General features: G+C 40.4%; 2 protein-coding genes across 2 annotated transcripts in view; both read left to right on the top strand.

Annotated features, from left to right (window-relative positions):
• The first annotated feature begins 4834 nt into the window (after positions 1-4834).
• LOC135115801 (uncharacterized) lies at positions 4835-21021 on the top strand. Its single transcript, XM_064032815.1, has 6 exons — positions 4835-4961; positions 5190-5252; positions 5475-5740; positions 6131-6298; positions 17728-19725; positions 19990-21021. The coding sequence occupies exons 1-6, from the start codon at positions 4835-4837 to the stop codon at positions 20992-20994; spliced, it is 3627 nt and encodes a 1208-aa protein (XP_063888885.1). The 3' UTR covers positions 20995-21021.
• Positions 12837-21962, top strand: part of LOC135115773 (metabotropic glutamate receptor 2-like) — a 110461-nt gene continuing 101335 nt past the window's right edge. The window contains exon 1 of the mRNA XM_064032790.1: positions 12837-13203. The gene's annotated coding sequence lies outside the window, so the exon portion shown is untranslated. The remainder of the gene's footprint in view (positions 13204-21962) is intronic.

Below are 21962 nucleotides of genomic sequence, written 5' to 3'. Positions count from 1 at the left end.
CCTTACGTAAGCTAACGTAACATTATTTGGAACGCACCCTTGGATTTCGTTTGCTACTGCAAGAGGGTGCAAGCCTCATTTCCTATGCCACATTTCATACAGGACATAACTACAAATTTAGCAGTTTTTAGAGTAGTGACATATTTTCAACAGAAATACAACATATTAAACTCTGGAACTCTCTGCCTGCTTCTGTATTTCCATCTTCCTATGACTTGAATTCCTTCTAGAGGGAGGTTTCATGACACTTATCCTTCATTTTTTTATTACCGCTTTGGACACTTTTCTGGGACTGGCATCTCAGTGGGCTTTTTTATTTATTTGATTTTTGTTGCCCTTGGCCAGTGTCCCTCCTACATGAAAAATAAAAAAAAATCCTACACCTAATAGGTTTAGGAAATACGCTGGGTACTAAGTTGTTATGTAGAACATGTGCAGGATACTAAGCTTTTGTGTAGGAAATATGATCGCCTATGTGTAGGATTTGCGGCAATATAGTGCAACCGTCATAACTCCTCCAGTTATATTATCATGTCTTCTACAAATATTATATATGGTCATTGGAAAAAGTCTGGAGAATCAAGTAATAGGTGTTTTAAGCTGCGGAACAATTTAAAGGACTTTTCCCCTAGTGGCTGTGGAGTTCTAATTTTTAGACGCCTCGCAGAACTGGTCATACGGAGCCCGCTTGCACACGCCACGCCACGCGTCGCGCCGCCGTGATGGTTGCGGCGAGTGACATGTTGCTATAAATGAGTGTGTTTTCACTGTATGGAGGTTTATCTGCATTCTGATCACATTATCGTGTTCACTAGAGTTTTTTTCTACTTAATCGTAATAATGTATTTCAATATTCAATTATTAACTTGAAAATAGCGAGCACAAGTAAAACATGTTATAAACATTTTTTTAACATCTTCATAGTTCAACTCGTCGTAATTTTCTATTTTGTTTCGTCAAGTTTTTACCATACATCTTGATTCTGTAGTCACGATGTGAGTTATTGCATATGATTCGTACATTTTACTCGCTCGATAAGTCGAAATATGCAAAAATACGGGTCTGACAAAGAAATGCCATAAAATAAGGAAGATGTGTCTTCATATGTTACCCACTTGGAGGTGTTTCCGTGACTAAAATCGCAACTTTTATATGTGACGGACACCAAAAGGTGCTCCTGGCCAAATCATCGTTATACCCTCTAAGGACAGGCGGAGCGGTGGGTTGCAGAGATGTGCTGCGACAAAATTAGATCCCCGTCGCTCCATTCAGAGAATAAAATAAAACTGTAAGAACTAAACCATAGGTACATATTTAAAATAAAACATTACAGTGGCACCTTTGTATTCCACACGAAAACATATGTATATAAAATCAATTACAATGGCACTTTTAAATGAAAACCTCAAGCCTGTCATGAATAGCAGTACAAGTGGGACATGTTGGAGGGTTGTTATTATCTGTGCTGGTACAAGGATAGTTATGTAATTCGCACCGGAGAAAGCGTACCGGCAGGGCAGAAGAACAACTGTCCTTTCCATTCGCCTTAGGCAGATGGTGAACCGAAGTTCGGAAGGAACATCTTGTGTACCAGCTATGTTGTTGCCAGGACCCTGGTGGTCATCCCCACTCTCATCAGTACTGTCTCCAGAAATTGGAAATGCTGAAACAGAGCTATCAAATGTGTAAGAGACAACAATGATGTATTGGGTCAATATGCATGTTCCATTTTGTAATTGTTCTTTCATGCTATGCCTGCTCTCAATGTTTCTGACAAACTTCTGCTTTTTTTGACAAGTGATGTCCAAGACAGCAAAAACAAGTTCAACTAAATGCCCTTAGTTGTGTCTGTTATCAGATTACTCTGATGTCTTAGGAAAGCGTAAATATTTGGCTTGTGTTGGCGGACAATGGCTTTCAGTCTGCATCAATGAGGTTCAGGGGATGGTGATGATTATGAGGAGAAGAGTTAGTGTTATGGAGACCGACGATTGCTCTCCTAAACTTGCTGACTGCTTGCCTGCTCCATGTCCATAGCCTTTATACAAAAGACCTTGTACTTCCTCTCATCCCTATTCTGTCTGTCCATCTTACTAATGGAAGAGTTAACCAGTATCTTCATTTTTCGTTCCTTTTACTGATAAATTCTGGAGTTCCCTTAATGTTTCTGTATTTCCCTCTGTCTGTGACTTGAATTGTTTCAAGGGAGGAGTATCAAGACGCCTCAGGAACTGAAATGACTTTTCTCTTTGTTCTTTCTTTTTTTTTTCTCTTTTTTTTTATGAGGGTGACATTTTGTGTGAGCTGTTTTGTCTTTTGTTTTTTTATCTCTTTTTTTTTTTTTCCTGCCTGACACATGAAAGTAAGCGATTTGTCCTCATCTTCTTAGAACTCGACTTAAGCCTCAATTAGCGAAACATGATGAGGGAAGATGTGGGTGAAGAGGGAGACAGAAGGAGGAAAAAGAAAGGAAGGATCGCATCGAAGAAAAATGAAGAAACGGATGAGGAAATGAGAGAGGGAGGATATGATGAAAAAAAGAGAGATAAAAAGGAAGAGGAAAGGAGAGAGAGGGACGTTGACGTAGCCACTTAGACTAACGTCTTACTTTATGCTCTTCTATTCGTCTTCATTACTCCATTCCTTTTTCACACTCATATTCATCTTTATTATCCACTTATATATTTCTCCATCTCCTCTACTTATAATGCGCCTTTCTCTTATTTTTCGCTCTACTTTTCATTCTCCCTTTCCTGCATGACCTAGTTTCCCGCCTCCTCCTCCTCTTCTTCCCTATTCCCTGCTGCTGTTGAAACTTGCAATTCTTGAAACTCAACTGCACAGCCTTTGCGATGAGTTTGCATTTCCTTGACAAATGTGGACGTGTTATTCTCTCTCTCTCTCTCTCTCTCTCTCTCTCTCTCTCTCTCTCTCTCTCTCTCTCTCTCTCTCTCTCTCTCGTGAATCCCTTGATCACGGCTGCATCTAAAGCCCATTCTATGAAAACGGAAATAATTCATACTAACGAGGCTCTGGATGAGAGACATGATGATGATGATCATGATGATATTGATGATGATCATGATGATGATGATGATGAGGATGATGGTGATGAGGATGAGAGTTTAACTTGTTATTTTCTCCATAATTTTTGTCGTAGTGCTAAAACACCGTCTCAAGTGACATTTTTTTTTTATTCTCTTGTTATTTTGATCTAGATTTGTTGTAGTTAGCGATTATAATGTTTATGCTGCTACTACTACTACTACTACTACAACTACTACTACTACTACTACTACTACTACTACTACTACTACTACTACTACTACTACTACTACTACTTCTACTACTACTACTACTGCTGCTGCTGCTGCTGCTGCTGTTGCTGCTGCTGCTGCTGCTGTTACTACTGCTACTACCACTAGTAATACTACCATAATTTTTACTACCGCTGCTTCTGCTGCTGCTACTACTACTACTACTACTACTACTACTACTACTACTACTACTACTACTACTACTACTACTACTACTACTACTACACACACACACACACACACACACTAAGTCACTGCACCACCACTGCTCCTGCATTCTATCAACTATAACTTGATGAAGTGGGATTCTATACATCTCCCGACTACTGCTGGAGTTGTTGGAGACTTACACAATCAAAGAGAGGCGAACATAGCAAGAGAGAAGGTGTTCACATGAAGAAAGCAAGGTAAATGACTGGTATCAGCTGGCTTTAGCAGACGACAGAGCTGTCAAACCACAGAGGTAAACATTGTTGTTCAGTGTTTCACTACCATGGCATCTCTTTCCTTGCCTAACATAGAAGAATTAGTGAAGGAGAAGGTGGAGGAGGGGATAAAAGACATAACTGTGGATGTCAAAGGTAGAGAAACCAGAGAAGCTAGTAAACTAACTAAGGAAATAACAGAAAAGCTTGTTCCCGAGCTTGCTAAGATCATAGCAGTGTCCGTATCCTCGGCCGTGACTACAGCTTTCAAGGAAGTGGCTAGTGAGTTAGCAAAAATGTTTGATACCTCACAAAAACAGGCTCTACTAAATAGATATGAGACAGATAAGCTTGAACAATACCAACGAAAGGATAATCTATGCATCTACGGCTTGGAAGAAGAAAATGAAGAAACAGAGGATGTAGTCGAAGCCAAGGTCATTGAACTGGCAGCAGATATGGGGGTGACTCTTGTATCTGACAACATCTCTGTTGCTCACCGACTCGGGAAACCTCAAGCATCTAATAGAAGCAGACCGGTAATTGTAAGGTTCTGCCATAGGAAGAAAAGAAATGAAATGCTGAAGAAAAGAGCTGAACTTAAAAAGAAACAGAGGAAAGTATTTGTGAATGAAGATCTTACACCCATGCGAGTTGCAATGTTCAAGATTGTCAAGGAGCAGCCAAATGTGAAAAGTGTTACCACTAGGGATGGTAAAATACTTGTGTGGCTCACAGATAAAAACAGGCCAGTTGAAATTCATACACCAGATGATTTGTTCAAAACAGGTATATTACAGCCTGATTGGAAAAGGCTGAAACTTGACAACATGATTAATAAGACCCTAAGTAACAACGCATAGGACAAATATGGAGCACAGACAAAAGCTAAAATTCAAACAACTGTCTCCCATACTAAATCTATTACTAATCTTAATAATATTTCAAAACTCTTTACTAACACTAAATGTCAATGGATTGAAAGGAAAGTTAACCACAACGGAATTCAAGGACTTGTGTGTTATGTATGATGTATTATGTATAAGTGAAACAAAATGTGATGATGTCGATATGATAAATATTGTTCCCAGTATGAAAAACCTTGGATTTGATATAGTATTCAAAAACAGACATGAACTCAGTAGATATAAATCAGGGGGTTTAGTGCTTGCTATTAAAAGGGATATTAAGCTGAAGTGGAAGACTATTAAGACTGAGGGTAAGGCTTTCATATCTATTTTAATAGATAAAAGAAGTTTAAGGTTAGATAAGGATTTGATTATCAGTGTGGTATACATTCCCCCAGTTAATTCTAGATATGCAAGTGTGGAATACTTTGAAGAAATTGATAATTTTCTTTTGGATTATACAAGTGATGATTACTCACATTTATTATGTGGAGATTTTAACTCACATACTGGAACTCTGTTGGATTATGTTTTGCCAGATGTACTTCATGATGATGATGATGATGATGATGATGATGATGATGATGATGTTGATGATGATGGTAATGGTGATCTATTTGAGGTACAAAACATACTTAAAGCAATGGGAGTGGATGGAACAAGGTATAACCAAGATGTAACACAGGATAGGAATTCTTATGGGAGAAATTTGGTGACAATATGTTGTAATAATAAGGTATGTATTTTCAATGGTAGAGTAGATAGAGATCTCAGAGTGGGGAGACCCACAACTACACATGGCACTCTTGTGGATTATGTTATAGGTTCACCAACATTGTTAAAAGATGTAAATGAATTTAGAGTGCTAGACTATGACCCATTGTATTCAGATATTCATTGTGGTATTCATGTACAGCTTAAAGTAAATATTGAGTATGCAATTATTAACAATGCCAATATAGCACCTGTGAGTAACTATAATCAACCAAGTAAGTGGAGAGCATCTAAGGAAGAGGATTATATAGCAGAAATTGATGAAAATCAGGTAAAAGAGTTAATAGAGCAGATGGATTCTATGGACATTGAAGATGTAAGTACTAGAATAAAGAATATTTTATTAGGAGCAGCTGTAAAGGTTTTTCCACCAAAGAAAAAGAAAAATTATGTTAAGCAAAGTAATAATGCAAGTTTATCTGGATATGATAATATTTGTTGGTATACAAGGAAAGCATACCATAAAGCTAGACATAAATATAATCTGAGGAGGAGTGAGGATAATAAGAAAGATATGATAGAAAAAAGCAAGAAGTACAAAGCTGAACTGAAAAGAGTACACAATAAGGAAAAAGAAAATATGTTGATTAAGTTAAAAGCAAACAGAAATAAAGATCCAAAAACATATTGGAAAATATTAAAGGAAAATGATGGAAATAAAAGCAAAACTACACTTACACTTGCAGATTTTCATCAACACTTTAAGAATCTATCAGAGGAAATTAGTGAAAGTGATAAGCATTTAAGTGAACTAGAAAGTGCTACAATTGAATCTGGGGAAGAGGAAACACTGAATGAGCCCATTACAGAACATGAAGTGTTGAAAGCTATTAGAAAACTAAAGAATGACAAGGCACCTGGATATGATGATATTGTTAATGAATATATTAAAAGTACAAAAAATATGCTTAATTTGTATGTTAAATTTTTTAATAGGATTTTGGATACAGGATATTTACCTAAAGAATGGTTGATAGGGGTTATTGTCCCATTGTATAAGAATAAAGGTGATGTTGATGACCCACACAATTATAGGGGTATAACTTTGTTAAGTTGCTTAGGTAAGGTATTCACATCTGTGCTAAATGACAGGTTAACTTCTTATTCTGATAGTCATAATATTATAAAAGAAAATCAAGCTGGATTTAGGCAAGGTTATAGTACTCTTGATCACATATTTTTATTAAAGAACATCATTGATCTGTTTTTATGGAAGAAGAAACAATTATTTTGCCTTTTTATTGATTATAGAAAGGCATTTGACACAGTTTGGAGGGAGGGGCTCTGGTATAAGATGGTAAAGGAAAATATTGGTGGTAAAGTCCTTAATGTTATTAGAAATATGTATTTGAACATTAAATCATGTGTTAAGTTTAATGGAAACAAGTCAGACACTTTTATTTGTAATAGAGGAGTAAGACAAGGTGAAAATCTTTCTCCATTATTATTTGCCCTTTATGTAAATGACATTGAAAAGTCTTTAATAGAAAACAGATGTAATTACTTACTATTTGATGATAACTACCTTGATTTACAATTGAATTTATTGATAATGATGTATGCTGATGACACAGTAGTTCTAGCTAATTCGGAAGAGGAAATGAGGAATATTCTTAATGCATTGGAGTTATATTGTGACAAATGGAAATTAGAGGTAAACAAAAATAAGACAAAAATTGTTGTATTCAGCAGAGGAAGACTTAATTATGACAATTTTCATTTTGTATTTAGTGATGAAATTATAGATACAATTGGTGAATACAAATATCTTGGTGTCTTATTCAATTATAATGGTAGGTTTAGAAATGGTCAATTGGACCTTAAGAAAAGAGCAACAAGAGCTATGTATTCACTAATTGGAAAATGCCGCAAACATGATCTACCAGTTGATCTGCAACTTGAATTGTTTAACACCATTGTAATGCCAATTATGACCTATGCTTGTGAAATTTGGGGATACTGTATTATTAGAGAAATCAAGCAGTTGCACATGACATTTTTAAAACATGTATTACATGTACATAAATATACAAGCACTGATATTGTATATGGGGAGTTAGGGGAATATCCTATTGATATTGTTATCAATACTAGAATGATTGGCTACTGGTCAAGGTTAATAACAGGGAAAACTACTAAGTTAAGCATGATTATGTATAAAAGTTTGTTACATTTAGACTCCACAGGCATGTATTCATCACCTTGGATTTGCCATATAAGAAATATTCTTAACAATTGTGGTATGTCAGGTATTTGGATGGATCAACAAACTAATAATCCAGAATGGTTAAGGAAAGCAGTTGAAAACAAACTTAAAGATCATTGGATAACATCATGGTTTAGAAATATTTCAACAAAGGGACTTTGTAAGAGTTATAGAATGTATAAAGACTTGTATTGCAGAGAAGATTACCTATTGAAACTTAAAAAGAGTATCAGAATGCCTTTGATTAAAATAAGAACAAATAACAATAGACTACCTGTTGTGAAAGGAAGATATGATAGTATAGATAGGGAAGAAAGATTATGTACTTTATGTAGATGTAATGTTGTTGGAGATGAATATCATATTTTATTGTCATGCCCTAATGATAACATCGTGGAGCTCAGAAACAAATATATTCCAAATTATTATAGAAATAACCCAACAGTGAATAAGTTTATCCAATTAATGCAAAGTAAAAGTCAATATATTTTGTCTAACATTTCTCTTTTTTTAAAAGCTACCTATAATTTTTTTAGGTAACAGAAAGTTGATTTATATAAGTTGTTAGTGTTTGTTTGTATCTGAAATAATTGCAGGAGCTGTGCTCCATACTTTGTATCACAAAGTCTGAGCATGTAAATAAATCTGAATCTGAATCTGAATCTGAATCTACTACTACTACTACTACTACTACTACTACTTCTGCTGCTGCTACTACTACTACTACTACTACTACTATTACTACTACTATTACTACTACAACTACTACTACTACTTCTACTGTTACTACTAGTACTGTTACTACTACTACTACTACTGCTACTACTACTACTACTACTACTACTACTACTACTATTGCTAATTTAGTGTATTGGGTGTCAGGGGTTAACAAGATTGATTTGATGCGTTCTTTCCACCTGAGGCACCTGAGAGCTTTCTTTCCACTTGAGACACTTGAGAGCGTTTTGTCAACACACACACACACACACACACACACATATTGTACACATAATTAATTATACGGATGACCAAATTACTTCCATCCTACTAACGAGTTACAAATTTGCGTATTTGTCAGTGTTTGTGTGGCGAGTGCACCATCCCCAGGGAACACCAAGTATGCTTTGGATTAGACACGAGTGGCAGGGGAAGGAAGACTGACAGAGTGAGGGATATAGGATACAGGGAGTGGCAGGGGATGGAAGGATGACAGAGGGAGGGATTTAAAGTGCAAAGAGTGACAGGGGATGGAAGGTTGACGGAGGGAGGAATTTAGAGTGCAGGGAGTGTCAGGAGATGGAAGGGTGACAGAGGGGAGGATGTGGAGTGCAGGAAGTAGCAGGGGATGGGAGGGTGACAGAGGAAGGAATTTAAAGTACAGGGAGTGGCAAGGAATAGAAGAGTGACTGAGGGAGGGATTTAGAGTGAAGGAAGTGGCAGAGAATGGAAGGATGACAGTGGGAGGAATTTAGATTGCACAGAGTGGCAGAGGATGGAAGAATGACTGAGGTGTCATGTCATAGTTGCAGCAATTAATATAATTGTATTGTTTTATGTTATATATATATATATATATATATATATATATATATATATATATATATATATATATATATATATATATATATATATATATATATATATATATATATATATATATATATATATATATATATATATATATATATATACATATATATATATATATATATATATATATATATATATATATATATATATATATATATATATATATATATATATATATATATATATATATATATATATATATATATATATATATATATATATATATATATATATATATATATATATATGTCACGCATAATGTGGATAATTGCCTAATGTGAACATTAGGCAGTGAAATTGCCTAATCTTCATATTAGGCAATTTGTTTGCACGATGTTGACAATAGGCAACTTACTTGCTTAATGTCCACTTTAGGCATGATTTTCAAATTAGGCAAGGGTATTTTGCCTAATGTGAATTGAATGACAAACCAGTGTCTACAGTTTTGTTCGAATGTTGTTCGAAACTTTGGGTCTGTTATAGTTAGGTTAGGTTAGGTTAGGTTAGGTTAGGTTAGGTTAGGTTAGGTTAGGTTAGGTTAGGTTAGGTTAGGTTAGGTTAGGTTAGGTTATTATTAGAACAAAATTTACACCAGCTGACCTAAGTGGGATCAAACAGACCCTTATAAAGTCTGAAGAGGTTCCTGATATCTGCCTATCGATGAGAACAGCAACAGCAAGAGCCACTGGTGGGCAAGGTTATACAAAGTGTCAATGTACTACTCAATGTACATCAGGAAGGTGCAGCTGCCTAAGAAAAGAAATTAAATGCAACTCGCGCTGTCACCCAGGCAGATCATGCAAAAATTTGTGATTGGACTCAACTGAACCCTGAGATCGATTGACCTATTTTACTTATACTAATATTGCATTAATTAATTATGTTTTCCTTATTCACATTGGGCAAAATTGAGCTGCATAATTTGAACAATAGGCATTTTTTGCCTAATGTTAACAATTTGTAAACTTTACGCAACCTACTTGCTTGATGTACACATTAGGCAATTTTCTGCCTAATGTTCACATTAGGCAATTGTCCACATTATGCGTAACATATATATATATGTGTGTGTGTGTGTGTGTGTGTGTGTGTTTTGGAGAAACTTGCTAAGATAAAAACAACAAAAAGTTCGTATAGGATTGTATTCGGTTGTCATTAACCATGAAGGCACACTTTTTTTTCTTTTTATTAATTTTTCACTTGTAAGGAAGAATCGTGTTCAGAGCGCGGAGAAGACGAGAAACGCGTTAAGACAACACTTTAAGGAAAGAAAAGGAACAACTAGAAAGAACGTCAAGGGTAGAGACAAAATGTTTATGTTATAAAAAAAGGAAAAGGAAGAGGAAGAGGAGGAGGAGAGGGGAAAAGAAGTGACATTATGAGGTGTAGAGTTAAAAAATATGTAATTTTTATTCCCCTACTTCAAGAAAGAAGTGATATATAGTGCGTTAGGGAGAGAGAGAGAGAGAGAGAGAGAGAGAGAGAGAGAGAGATGCATGACGTTCTCCGAAGTTAGAGACGGGATAATACAATATACATTTACTCTGTTTTTTTTTTTTTATTGCCTTCATATCATCGTGCCCTACCTGGCTCACGTCTGTGTTTTTTATTTTTATCTTTTTTTTTTTTTTTTCCCACGCGTCAGTCTGCGTGAATCGATTTTCTCTTGCTTCTACCAAACGCCAGCATCATGAAACAGATGGGAACTTGTATGGAATATTACTACTCTCTCTCTCTCTCTCTCTCTCTCTCTCTCTCTCTCTCTCTCTCTCTCTCTCTCTCTCTCTCCCTAACGCACTATATATCACTTCTTTCTTGAAGTAAGGGAAAAAAAATTCACATATTTCTTAACTCTACACCTCATAATGTCAATAGATAAACAATAGATAGTCGCTCGTGGAAGCATTGTTCTCCACAACCTGACAAAAGGGATCTAACTCTGAAATTCTATCGTGTAAGTACGACCCTGAGGATTTTATATTAAAGCAGCTTGAAGGTATTTTTGTATGTGGGAGAACTGGGATGCGGTGCGCGAGTGTGTGGGAAGCCAGGGAGAAGGGTTTCACTTTCAGCCGGAGACAAGTGGATTATTTGTGAGCACAGGACGACACGTAAAATGTGTGACAGGAACTGAATATCGTACAGGGAACAGGTGTAACTTTATATTGTACAGGAAACAGGCACACAAGGGAGGGAAGGGAGGGACGAGAGGAAGAGGGGGGCATGAAGTGCGTGAGTTGCACAATTTTTTTTCCCATGTATATTTTCATTTATTCTTCTCTGGAAGTTTCCTCTCCATGATTTATTCTCCTCTGAACATTTATCTGGAATTTTTCACCTCCAGACATTCTTATTTTTCTCTCTTTTACTTAGTGAATAATCAACAAAACATCATTAAATAAATACGTAAAAGAGAAATGTCCAGAGGGTAACATGTCCAAGACGGGAATCTCCCATCGGGAAACTATTTGAGGGAAATGTCCATTGAGAAATGTACAAAGAGAATTATCCAAGGGTAAATAATATCCACGGAGAAAGTAAACCCCTTCTGAGGAACAGAGTGAGACAAGGGCGTGTCCGGTGGTAATGAAGTGAAACAAAATCACCTGCATGAAATACAAGACGACAAACACACTGTCCGTGTGTTCTGAAGGACAGGAGGCGAGGAGAGTGCTGGCAGGCGGTGAGTGTCAGCCTTAATGGGTCAGACTCCTTGCTTCGTCTGCCTCCCCTACGGCCCAAACTTGTGGCAGGACTGAAAATTACAAAGACTGACAGGAAGTTATTGGAAATGTGTTACCTATCATTAGGATGAGAGAGAGAGAGAGAGAGAGAGAGAGAGAGAGAGAGAGAGAGAGAGAGAGAGAGAGAGAGAGTGTGTGTGGGTCAAAAGGTAAAATTCATGAGTTGGGAGTCGGACGCTACTGCTGGACGATCCTCGTGACTCCTCCGTGTTATGCAGATGTAATGAAGCCGTGTATATATGTGTGTGTGTGTGTGTGTGGTTGTGTGTGTGTGTGTGTGTGTGTGTGTGCGTGTGTGTGTGTTTGAATGTGTCTGTGTGTGTGTGTGTGTGTGTGTGTGTGTGTGTGTGTGTGTGTGTGTGTGTGTGTGTGTGTGTGTGTGTATGTATGTGTGTGTGTGTGTGTGTGTGTGTGTGTGTGTGTGTGTGTGTGTGTGTGCGTCTGTCTGTCTGTCTGCTTTTCTGTTTGTCTATATGTGTGAGTGTTTGTGTCTGTTTGTTAAATGTTATAAACAACATGCAGAAAAAAAAAAAACAGGCTGTTGGAAGAAGACGCTTGAAAAAATCGAATAGAACATTTTTTAAGAGGAAATTAGGAAAAATCAAGGAAGAATAGCAATAAAAAAAAAAAAAAATCACAGCTTAACAGATTGATGGGACGTTTCGCAACCTTGCTATATTCATTTTGTTACAGGAAAATATTATCCAGTACTGATTGCTGATGTGGAGAGAGAGAGAGAGAGAGAGAGAGAGAGAGAGAGAGAGAGAGATGGGGGGGAGAGATGGGGGGGAGAGTGTGCGCGCAGATGGTTTGAGGGAGTGAGAGCCGTGGTCGGTGTCACGTGCGGGCTTCAGTTTGCGTTAAAGGTTCAGAGGGGTTGGTGTGGCGCCCTACTCCTCTTCCTCTTCCTCGTGCAAGCTCGTTGGAACTTAGTGGCCAGAATTCAGTGCATCCTCTCCGGCCCTCCCTCTTGTGTTAGAAAGTTCGCCTGCTTTTTTGGTGATGCTTCCATTGGCTTGGAGGTCTACAGTGTCCTGTGACCATACATCCTGTGGGACTATCTAGTGTGTGATGAGTGCTTTCAGTGACATGACATTGTGAAAGCGGCGATACGAATTGTGCTCATGCTGGTTCCGCTGATACCGCAAGAGCACAGACACCAGCACCAATGCCAGAGGCGTCCCAGGGGTGAGAAGCGAACTGTGAAGGATCAGTCCACGCAGATGAGTGGTTTTTAAGGTGAGTAAAGGTCTGAGTTGTGCCGGGATAGTTAAGGCGAGCGTGTAAGTCATTTGTTTCATATTAGGTTTTATGAAGGAAGTCTGTGGTACTGATCGTAAGTTGAGGCTGCGTGTTGCGTCTTGGGTAAACTGATAGTGGTCGTGTTCTTGTTGCTGGAGGTGATGGTGTGATAGAGATAGATAAGATATATAAGTAACACCTCTCTCTCTCTCTCTCTCTCTCTCTCTCTCTCTCTCTCTCTCTCTCTTTCACGCTAGACTTCGGGCAGCCCCGCTTAACGCACCATCACTCGCGGAAATGGAAGATTATCAAAATCTGTTTTTGTGAATCTGCAGCTTGTTAACGCCATTCACGTCTGATCTTTACCTTTACTCCTTTTAAGCTTTTGACTGGCATGAAGACAATCACTAGAACAGTTATTATCAACTGATTATCAACCAGGGATAAATTTAGCCCTTGCGGTAAAAATGCATGGCATGGAGTAAATAATTGATATACCTGATAACTGAATAATAATTCAGTTAAATTTTATTCTATTAAATGGAGATTGCTGTGTGTGTGAGTGTGTGTGTGTGTGTGTGTGTGTGTGTGTGTGGGTGAGTGGATGTGTATGTGTGTGTATGGAGGGGAGGGGACATAAGGGAAAGGGAGGGAAAGGAGAAGGATGGGAAATAGGGAGAGTGTATGGAAGTAAAGGGGTAAATGAAGAAATACATCAAGCCAAGAGGGTTCATGATGGAGGAAAAGTTGAGAATCCCGGCAGTACACATGATTGATTCTCCAGATCACGTTGCCAATTACGAGTTTCGAAACATCAACACTCCTCCACAGTTTCTTATTTATTTTCAAGGAAATTTAATAAGGAGCTCTGGCTGCTCAGTCATCAGATGGCCTCGTTGTGTGATGTATTGTATGAATATCGGATAGGCAGACGTGATGACAGTTTTGTCCAGCTGTCTTGTTAAGTGGAAACATTTTTTCCCTGATCTCTTTATTTTCCTCTGCCAGAGTTATATCCGTTCAAGACGCTCTCCTTTCTTTTCCTTCTCATTCGCCTTTCATATATAATCGTATGTCGCCTTTGCTCTTTGCTTCATGTTCCCTTCTCTGCTTCCGTAATCTTTGCTTAGAAGATTACACACACACACACACACACACACACACACACACACACACCGCGTGATATAAATCATAGGTTTAATTATAAAACTCCAATCAAGTATTGCCTAGAGAGAGAGAGAGAGAGAGAGAGAGAGAGAGAGAGAGAGAGAGAGAGAGAGAAAAGAAAGAGAGAGAGAAAAAATTTTTTTTTTTGCTATTTGAGCTTTCATTACGTATCGTGTACTCGCGTTTCCTTTACCACTGAGTCCTATGCGCCGCTCGCGTCCTCCTCCATGTGGCACACACAGGCTACAGGCACACACAGGCTACAGGCGCACACAGGCTACGGACACACAGAAACTACATTCACACACAAGCCACAGACACATACAGGGCTACAGACGCACACAGGCTACACGCTACAGGCACACACAGGCTATAGGCATACACAGGCTTCAGGGATACACAGGCTACAGGCACACACAGACTACAGGCGCACACAGGCTACAGGTACACATAGGTTACAGGCTACAGGCATACACAGGCTTCAGACACAAACAAGCTACAGGCATACACAAACTACAGACACACACAGGCTACAGACATACACAGGGTACAGACACACACAGGCTACAGGCATACACAGGCTACAGACACACACGGGCTACAGGCATACACAGGGTACAGACACACACACAGGCTACAGACATACACAAGCTACAGAAACAAACAGGCTACAGGCTTGCACAGGCTACAGACACACACAGGCTACAGACACAAACAGGCTAGAAACACACACAGACCACAGATACACATAAGCTACAGGCACACACAGGCTACAAGCACATACGGATTACAAGCACACACAGGCTACAGGCACGTATAGGCTACAGGTGCACACAAGCTATAGGCACACACATGCTACAGGCTACAGACACACATAGGCTACAGGCACACACAGGCTACAGGCACACACAGGCTAGAAGCACACAAAGGCTACAGGTACACACAGACTACAGGCACACACAGGCTACACACACACACACACACACACACACACAAGCTACAGGCACGCACAGGCTACAGGCGCAAACAGAATACTCGCCGGAGAGCAAGTAAAGTTTTCAGCTCTCAGACAGTAATTGCGGAGGTAAGCCCAATACACTGGCGGTGTTTGAGGTAACCTGGAGTCTCGGGAGTGAGGCAGCGAGGGCAGGAGAGAACATCGCGCCTTTGTGCTTTGGAGAGAGACAAAGATTATGCTAAAGCCTTATCTATAGTATATATAGTCTTTAGAATAGACACACACACACACACACACACACACACACACACACACACACTCACTATCATCTGAGAGCTTCACATTTTCAATAATAACCTAAACAATAACAAAATACAACCAAAAAAGATTCACCTTCACATCTTATCACCACTTCGTTTTCATTTTCGGATTTTCTTTTCTTCATATTTTTTTATTTATTTTCCTTTCCGACATTACAGCTAAATCTTGCTCCCCGCTCGCCTTGTTCCCATGTTCCCTAGTTAACCAAGGAGACACTCTCTCTAACGTCCGCTATGATGTTTGACTGGACAGTGTCACACACGTGACTACTCTACCACGGAACCAGGTGCCTGCCTCTCAACTCGTGGCGCTGCCACGTGGATAGCTTGAGGCATACTGGATACGTGACCTCTAGCAGGCTACCAAGCTGATAACGAGGGGTGGAGTTCCATCGAGCTTCAGTCTCCTCCAAGGGTCGCTACAGCTCTGAGGTCGCCTTGGCATACGCTGGGAGCCTCATATACACTCGAGAGCGGTGGTAAGAGTTACACCAGTGTTACACACCCACACACACACACATAAACACACACACACACACATAAACACATTTATATTTATTTTCTATTATGTATATGTAAAGGTGTTTATTTTTGTAATTTGTATCTATATGCATTTACTAACTTGGCTTAAGTTATTAACTGAACCAGTCTTTTAAGTTATTCAGTCCAGTTCAGATTGCCACTCCTTGTTATTTACTTTTACTTACAAATAATCCTCAATTTTGTATTGTTACTTAATTTAAGGGTCAACTTTAAGATATTAAATAGCAGTTAAAATGTCTTCTTTTCTCTTTTCTTTAACCCTTCCATTGTTAGTGTGAGCAACACCCCTTCATGGTCCATCCCCTAGAGTTCAGTGTATGCTCACACGTAACAATTGGGGGCCTGTCCGGGATATTACACATGTTTACACATACATATGACTACACTAGTTCCTTTCCTGCTCTCGAGTGTATATGAAGTTGTGCTTATTTCTTTGTTGGTGAATTTTTTGCGTTTTTCCGCTTTAAAAGTACGCGAGGTACCGGCGTCTAGTCATAAAAGCGTTAAAACCTAACAATTGATTTCCTCAGTGTTGCTTTAGTGTCGGTTCAATTCCCCTAGTAGTGACCTTCACCCCGAACTCCGAGACTCCTTAAAACTTGGGAACTTGCGTTCCACTCTTTGCTTGAAAGCAGCGAATACGGCAAGCCATTACAAATGCTTAAGTGTTAGTTCTATGGTAGTCATTTTGGGGCAGTGATTATCGCTACACTTCTTCGATTCGTTGCCTCTTCAGAAGCACAGTTAAGGCGTTGCTAACCTTGACTCAACTAGACTCAAAAACGAGTCTCTGTCGATGCACGCGGGTCAACTCATTTCCCTCCGACTCGTGGTTTCGAACCTGTCGTTCACGCGGGTCCTTCCGACTCGTGGTGGCGAACCTAGGTCTTGGATCAGGTTTCAGTGTAGGGCTCAGACACACTTGATTTGGTTCAATTGACCTCACGCTCATTAATCATGTCGCATGAGTTAAACTTGGACGCATTTTGCAGTAATCCTTCTGTGGCGGAGCTACAAACTGCCAAAGTGACAAAGAATGATTTAAAGTACATAGCCCGACAGTTTGATCTCTCATATCCGTCTGACATTCGGAAGGAAGAACTCCGAACTCAAATCCTAGTTCACCTTGGAGGTGAAGCCACTAGTGCTGCTTCACAGCACGACGCCAGTTTAATGCTCGAACTCGAAAAGCTGAAACTAATGGCAGCAAGAGAAGAGAGAGAGGCAGCAAGAGAAAGAGAAAGAGCAAGAGAAGAGAAAGAGGCAGCAAGAGAGAGAGAAGAGAGAGAACTAAGGCGAGAAGAACTAGCTTTTCAAAAAGAAAAAGCGGAAAGAGATCTGGCATATGTAAAAGAAAAGGAGGAAAAAGAAAGAGAGGAGAGAGAAAAAGAAAGAGAGGAGAGTGAAAAAGAAAGAGAGGAGAGAGAAAAAGAAAGAATCCACGAGACCCAACTTACACAATTAAAATCTCGATCAACCACCACAGCTGACCTCAAACAAAAGTTAACTAAATATCTCTCACTACTCCCTCAGTTCTCTGACAAAGACCCCGAAACTTTCTTTGGACAGTTCGAGGACACAGCAGTACATTTTGAACTGCCCCGAGAAGACTGGCCTTGGCTTCTTAAACCCAAACTCAGCCAAAAGGCTTTAACTATTTTGAACGGCCTCGAAAACAACACGGATTACGACTGTGTCAAACAGGGCATCCTAGCGGCGTACTCCATTACCACAGAAGGATACCGTCAGTCTTTTCGAAAAATGTTCAAAACTCCGCAACAAACCTATCTAGAGTTTGCCTCAGAGAAACTGAGGGCTCTCAAGCGTTGGCTTAAGTCAGCCGCGATAACCACGTACGACGAATTAGTAAATCTCTTAGCCTTAGAAGAGTTCATGCGTAAGCTCCCTTACTCAGTAATGTTACACATCACCAACAAAGAAGAAACAGATCTTCTCAAAGCCGCTCAGTTAGCGGACCTTTTCTCCCTGGTGAATCGCAAGGCAACCTCAGACAAGCTGACCGAGACTCCTAGTGGTAAGATAAACTCAGGTAACTCAGGGGTTGGTAAAATGACCGGCAGTAGTACTGGACCACCTCTATTTTGTGCTTTTTGTAAACAGCCGGGGCACCTCATAAAGAACTGTCCTAATCCCAAGTGCAAGATAGCTCAAACATATCTTGCCAAGCCAGTTGCTTCCATACAAGCTCTTCCCTCCTTCCCTGTACCTAAAGACTTATTTGAGCCTTTCAGGTCTGTAGGCACCATCAGCATTGATAAAAAGGATCACCCAGTTAAGATTGTCAGAGACACCTGTTCAGCTCAGTCCCTAGTGCTGAAGTCAGCAGTCCCTGGTATTGAACAGTGTTACACAGGTGAGAAGGTATATTTAAAAGACTTCCATGACCCCTTCCCCATTGCATTAGCTAAGGTACATCTTGATAGCCCACTAGTAAGAGGTGAAGTGATAATAGGAGTTAGTGAAGAACCAGCCTTACCCATCCCTAATGCTCAACTACTCCTCGCTAATGACCTAGCTGGCAGTAAGGTGACTCCCCCTTTGGTAATTAGTGACACAATGCTGATGGATAACCCCACTGTACAGTTAGAAGAGCAACAACCAGGCTTATTCCCTGTTTGTGTCACTACTCGTGCACAAGCAAGGAAATCTGATCAGTCTTTCTCACTTCCAAAGAAGAGCCCATCCCCACTTGAACTCAATCAAATATTTTCTGAAAAACTTCTCACTGAGGCTCAGCAGGAAGACACTACTTTGACTCAATTTCATGACAAGGTTATCCCTCCAGATCAAATTACTCATTACCCTGCCTTTTACAAACAGGATGGAGTTCTCATGAGAGTGTTCCGGCCCTCTAAGGTCCCAGATGATGCTGCTTGGGCAGAAGCCCACCAGGTGGTTGTGCCTACCATACTCAGACATTCCATGTATAAATGTAGAACCCCTGTGACTGGCGCCCAACCAACCCCTAGAGTAGCTTCCTGTGGTACCATTGAACCCCAGGAGGCTGATTCAGAGTTAAAACCTGCCTCTGTGTGTTCATTGATGTATGATAAATGTATTACCACTGAGATTGACACAAACACCATACATCCCAAGGACACGCAAAACAACACCTACATTATCCAACACTTAGATGATCAGCTCCGTCATCTTTCATCCTCTCGAGCACTGGATATCTCAAGATTGATCTCTCAGTATGACGTGTTCGGTGACCATCCTAAAATCTGTAATGTCCTCCGCCATGATGTGAAGGTGCTCCCAGGGACCTTCCCTATCAAGCAGTCTCCCTACAGAGTCAACCCCCGGAAACGAGAACAGATGCAGAAGGAGGTCCAGTACTTATTAGAGCAGGGCTTGGCTATACCCAGCAGCTCCCCATGGGCATCACCCTGCCTCCTAGTACCCAAGGAGGACGGACAACTGCGATTCTGCACGGATTACCGACGGGTCAACGCCGTCACCATTCCTGACGCCTATCCTCTGCCTCGGGTAGACGACCTGATAGATGAAGTGGGTCAAGCCAAATTTGTTACTAAGCTGGACCTATTAAAAGGGTATTATCAAATAGCCCTTACTGAAAGAGCTCAGATAGTCTCTGCCTTCATCACCCCTTTTGGACTTTTCCAGTATGTAGTAGCCCCATTTGGCATGAGGAATTGCCCCGCTACTTTCCAGAGGGCAATGAACAAGGTAATGCAGGGATTAAAAGGAGTGCTGGTTTACTTAGATGATATTCTTATTTTTTCACATGACTGGGATGACCACCTGTACCAGATCCAGAATGTGCTCAGCCGTCTGCAGGAAGCGAACCTCACCATGAAGCTGGCGAAGTCTACGTTCGGAGCTGCCACCGTCTCCTACCTAGGACATCAGATTGGACAAGGCTCCGTCCGGCCCAAGACCGCTAACGTCGACGCAGTACTGAAGTACCCAACTCCCACTACTCGACGCGAGCTCCGCCGTTTCCTGGGTATGGCGGGTTTCTACCGGCGTTTCTGTCCAAACTTCGCAGACGCAGCTGGGCCACTTACTAGACTAACTAGTGGGAATGTGGCGTACGAATGGACCCCTGCCTGCCAACATGCCTTCAATCAACTTAAGAACTTGCTTGCTCGGGAACCGGTTTTGCGTGCTGCCGACTTCAGTAAACACTTCATCATACATACTGACGCCAGTGATCACGCTTCGGGTGCCGCCCTCCTGCAAGAATCTGACGGAATCTTTCACCCAGTCGCCTACCACTCCGAGAAGTTCAACATCCATCAGAAGAATTACAGCACTATCGAGAAAGAACTTTTAGCCATTATCTCTGCCATCAAGAAGTTTGAGTACTATCTTCAGTCCAACACCCAGCCACTCCAAATCTACACTGACCACAACCCTTTGACTTTTCTCAACAGGAACCGCTTCACTAACCAACGTCTGCTACGGTGGTCTCTACAGCTCCAGCCTTACCACATTGAAATGCACCATATTAAGGGACTGGACAACTGCCTTGATGACACTTTGTCTCGCCTTCCCACTACGCCTCGCATCACTACCCGTCGCGACCCTGAGGACCCTAGGATCCTGTTGCCGGGGATGCAGTCGTGCCTTGTGAACCGGTCGATGGAGGCAGCCGAGGGTCGAGCACTGCCAGAAGAACCATCTACCGGGCCCCAGACTACACACGTTCTGGTGGAATCAACCTTCACGGGACAGGAACCACCTCACTTCTCTAATGACGCAGAGTCATTCCTTCTGCGTCATCCTAAGAAGGAGGGAATGTCACACACGTGACTACTCTACCACGGAACCAGGTGCCTGCCTCTCAACTCGTGGCGCTGCCACGTGGATAGCTTGAGGCATACTGGATACGTGACCTCTAGCAGGCTACCAAGCCGATAACGAGGGTTGGAGTTCCATCGAGCTTCAGTCCAAGGGTCGCTACAGCTCTGAGGTCGCCTTGGCATACGCTCGGAGCCTCATATACACTCGAGAGCGGTGGTAAGAGTTACACCAGTGTTACACACCCACACACACACACACATAAACACACACACACACACATAAACACATTTATATTTATTTTCTATTATGTATATGTAAAGGTGTTTATTTTTGTAATTTGTATCTATATGCATTTACTAACTTGGCTTAAGTTATTAACTGAACCAGTCTTTTAAGTTATTCAGTCCAGTTCAGATTGCCACTCCTTGTTACTTACTTTTACTTACAAATAATCTTCAATTTTGTATTGTTACTTAATTTAAGGGTTAACTTTAAGATATTAAATAGCAGTTAAAATGTCTTCTTTTCTCTTTTCTTTAACCCTTCCATTGTTAGTGTGAGCAACACCCCTTCATGGTCCATCCCCTAGAGTTCAGTGTATGCTCACACGTAACAACAGACATAAGAAGAACATAAGAAATAAGGGAAGCTACAAGAAGCGATCAGGCTTACACGTGGCAATCCCTGTATGAAATATAGCTACCTATTTCCATCTATTATCCCCATCCATAAACTTATCTAATCTTCTCTTAAAGCTCTCTAGTGTCTTAGCACTAACAACATGATTACTGAGTCCGTTCCACTCATCTACCACTCTATTTGAGAACCAATTTTTTTTCCTATCTCCTTCCTAAACCTACATTTTTTTTTTTTTCAAGCTTGTACCCGTTATTTCTTACGTGTGGAGACGACTTATTAGTGTGTACAAAAGCATCTCAGGAGCCCGTGGTGTGAGAGTGGAGAGCAGGTGACCGATA

Source organism: Scylla paramamosain, chromosome 29 (genome assembly GCF_035594125.1).
Source record: "Scylla paramamosain isolate STU-SP2022 chromosome 29, ASM3559412v1, whole genome shotgun sequence".
Lineage (NCBI taxonomy): Eukaryota > Metazoa > Arthropoda > Malacostraca > Decapoda > Portunidae > Scylla > Scylla paramamosain.
Note: the sequence above shows the minus strand (reverse complement) of the source record. Positions and strands in the feature narration are given on the sequence as shown.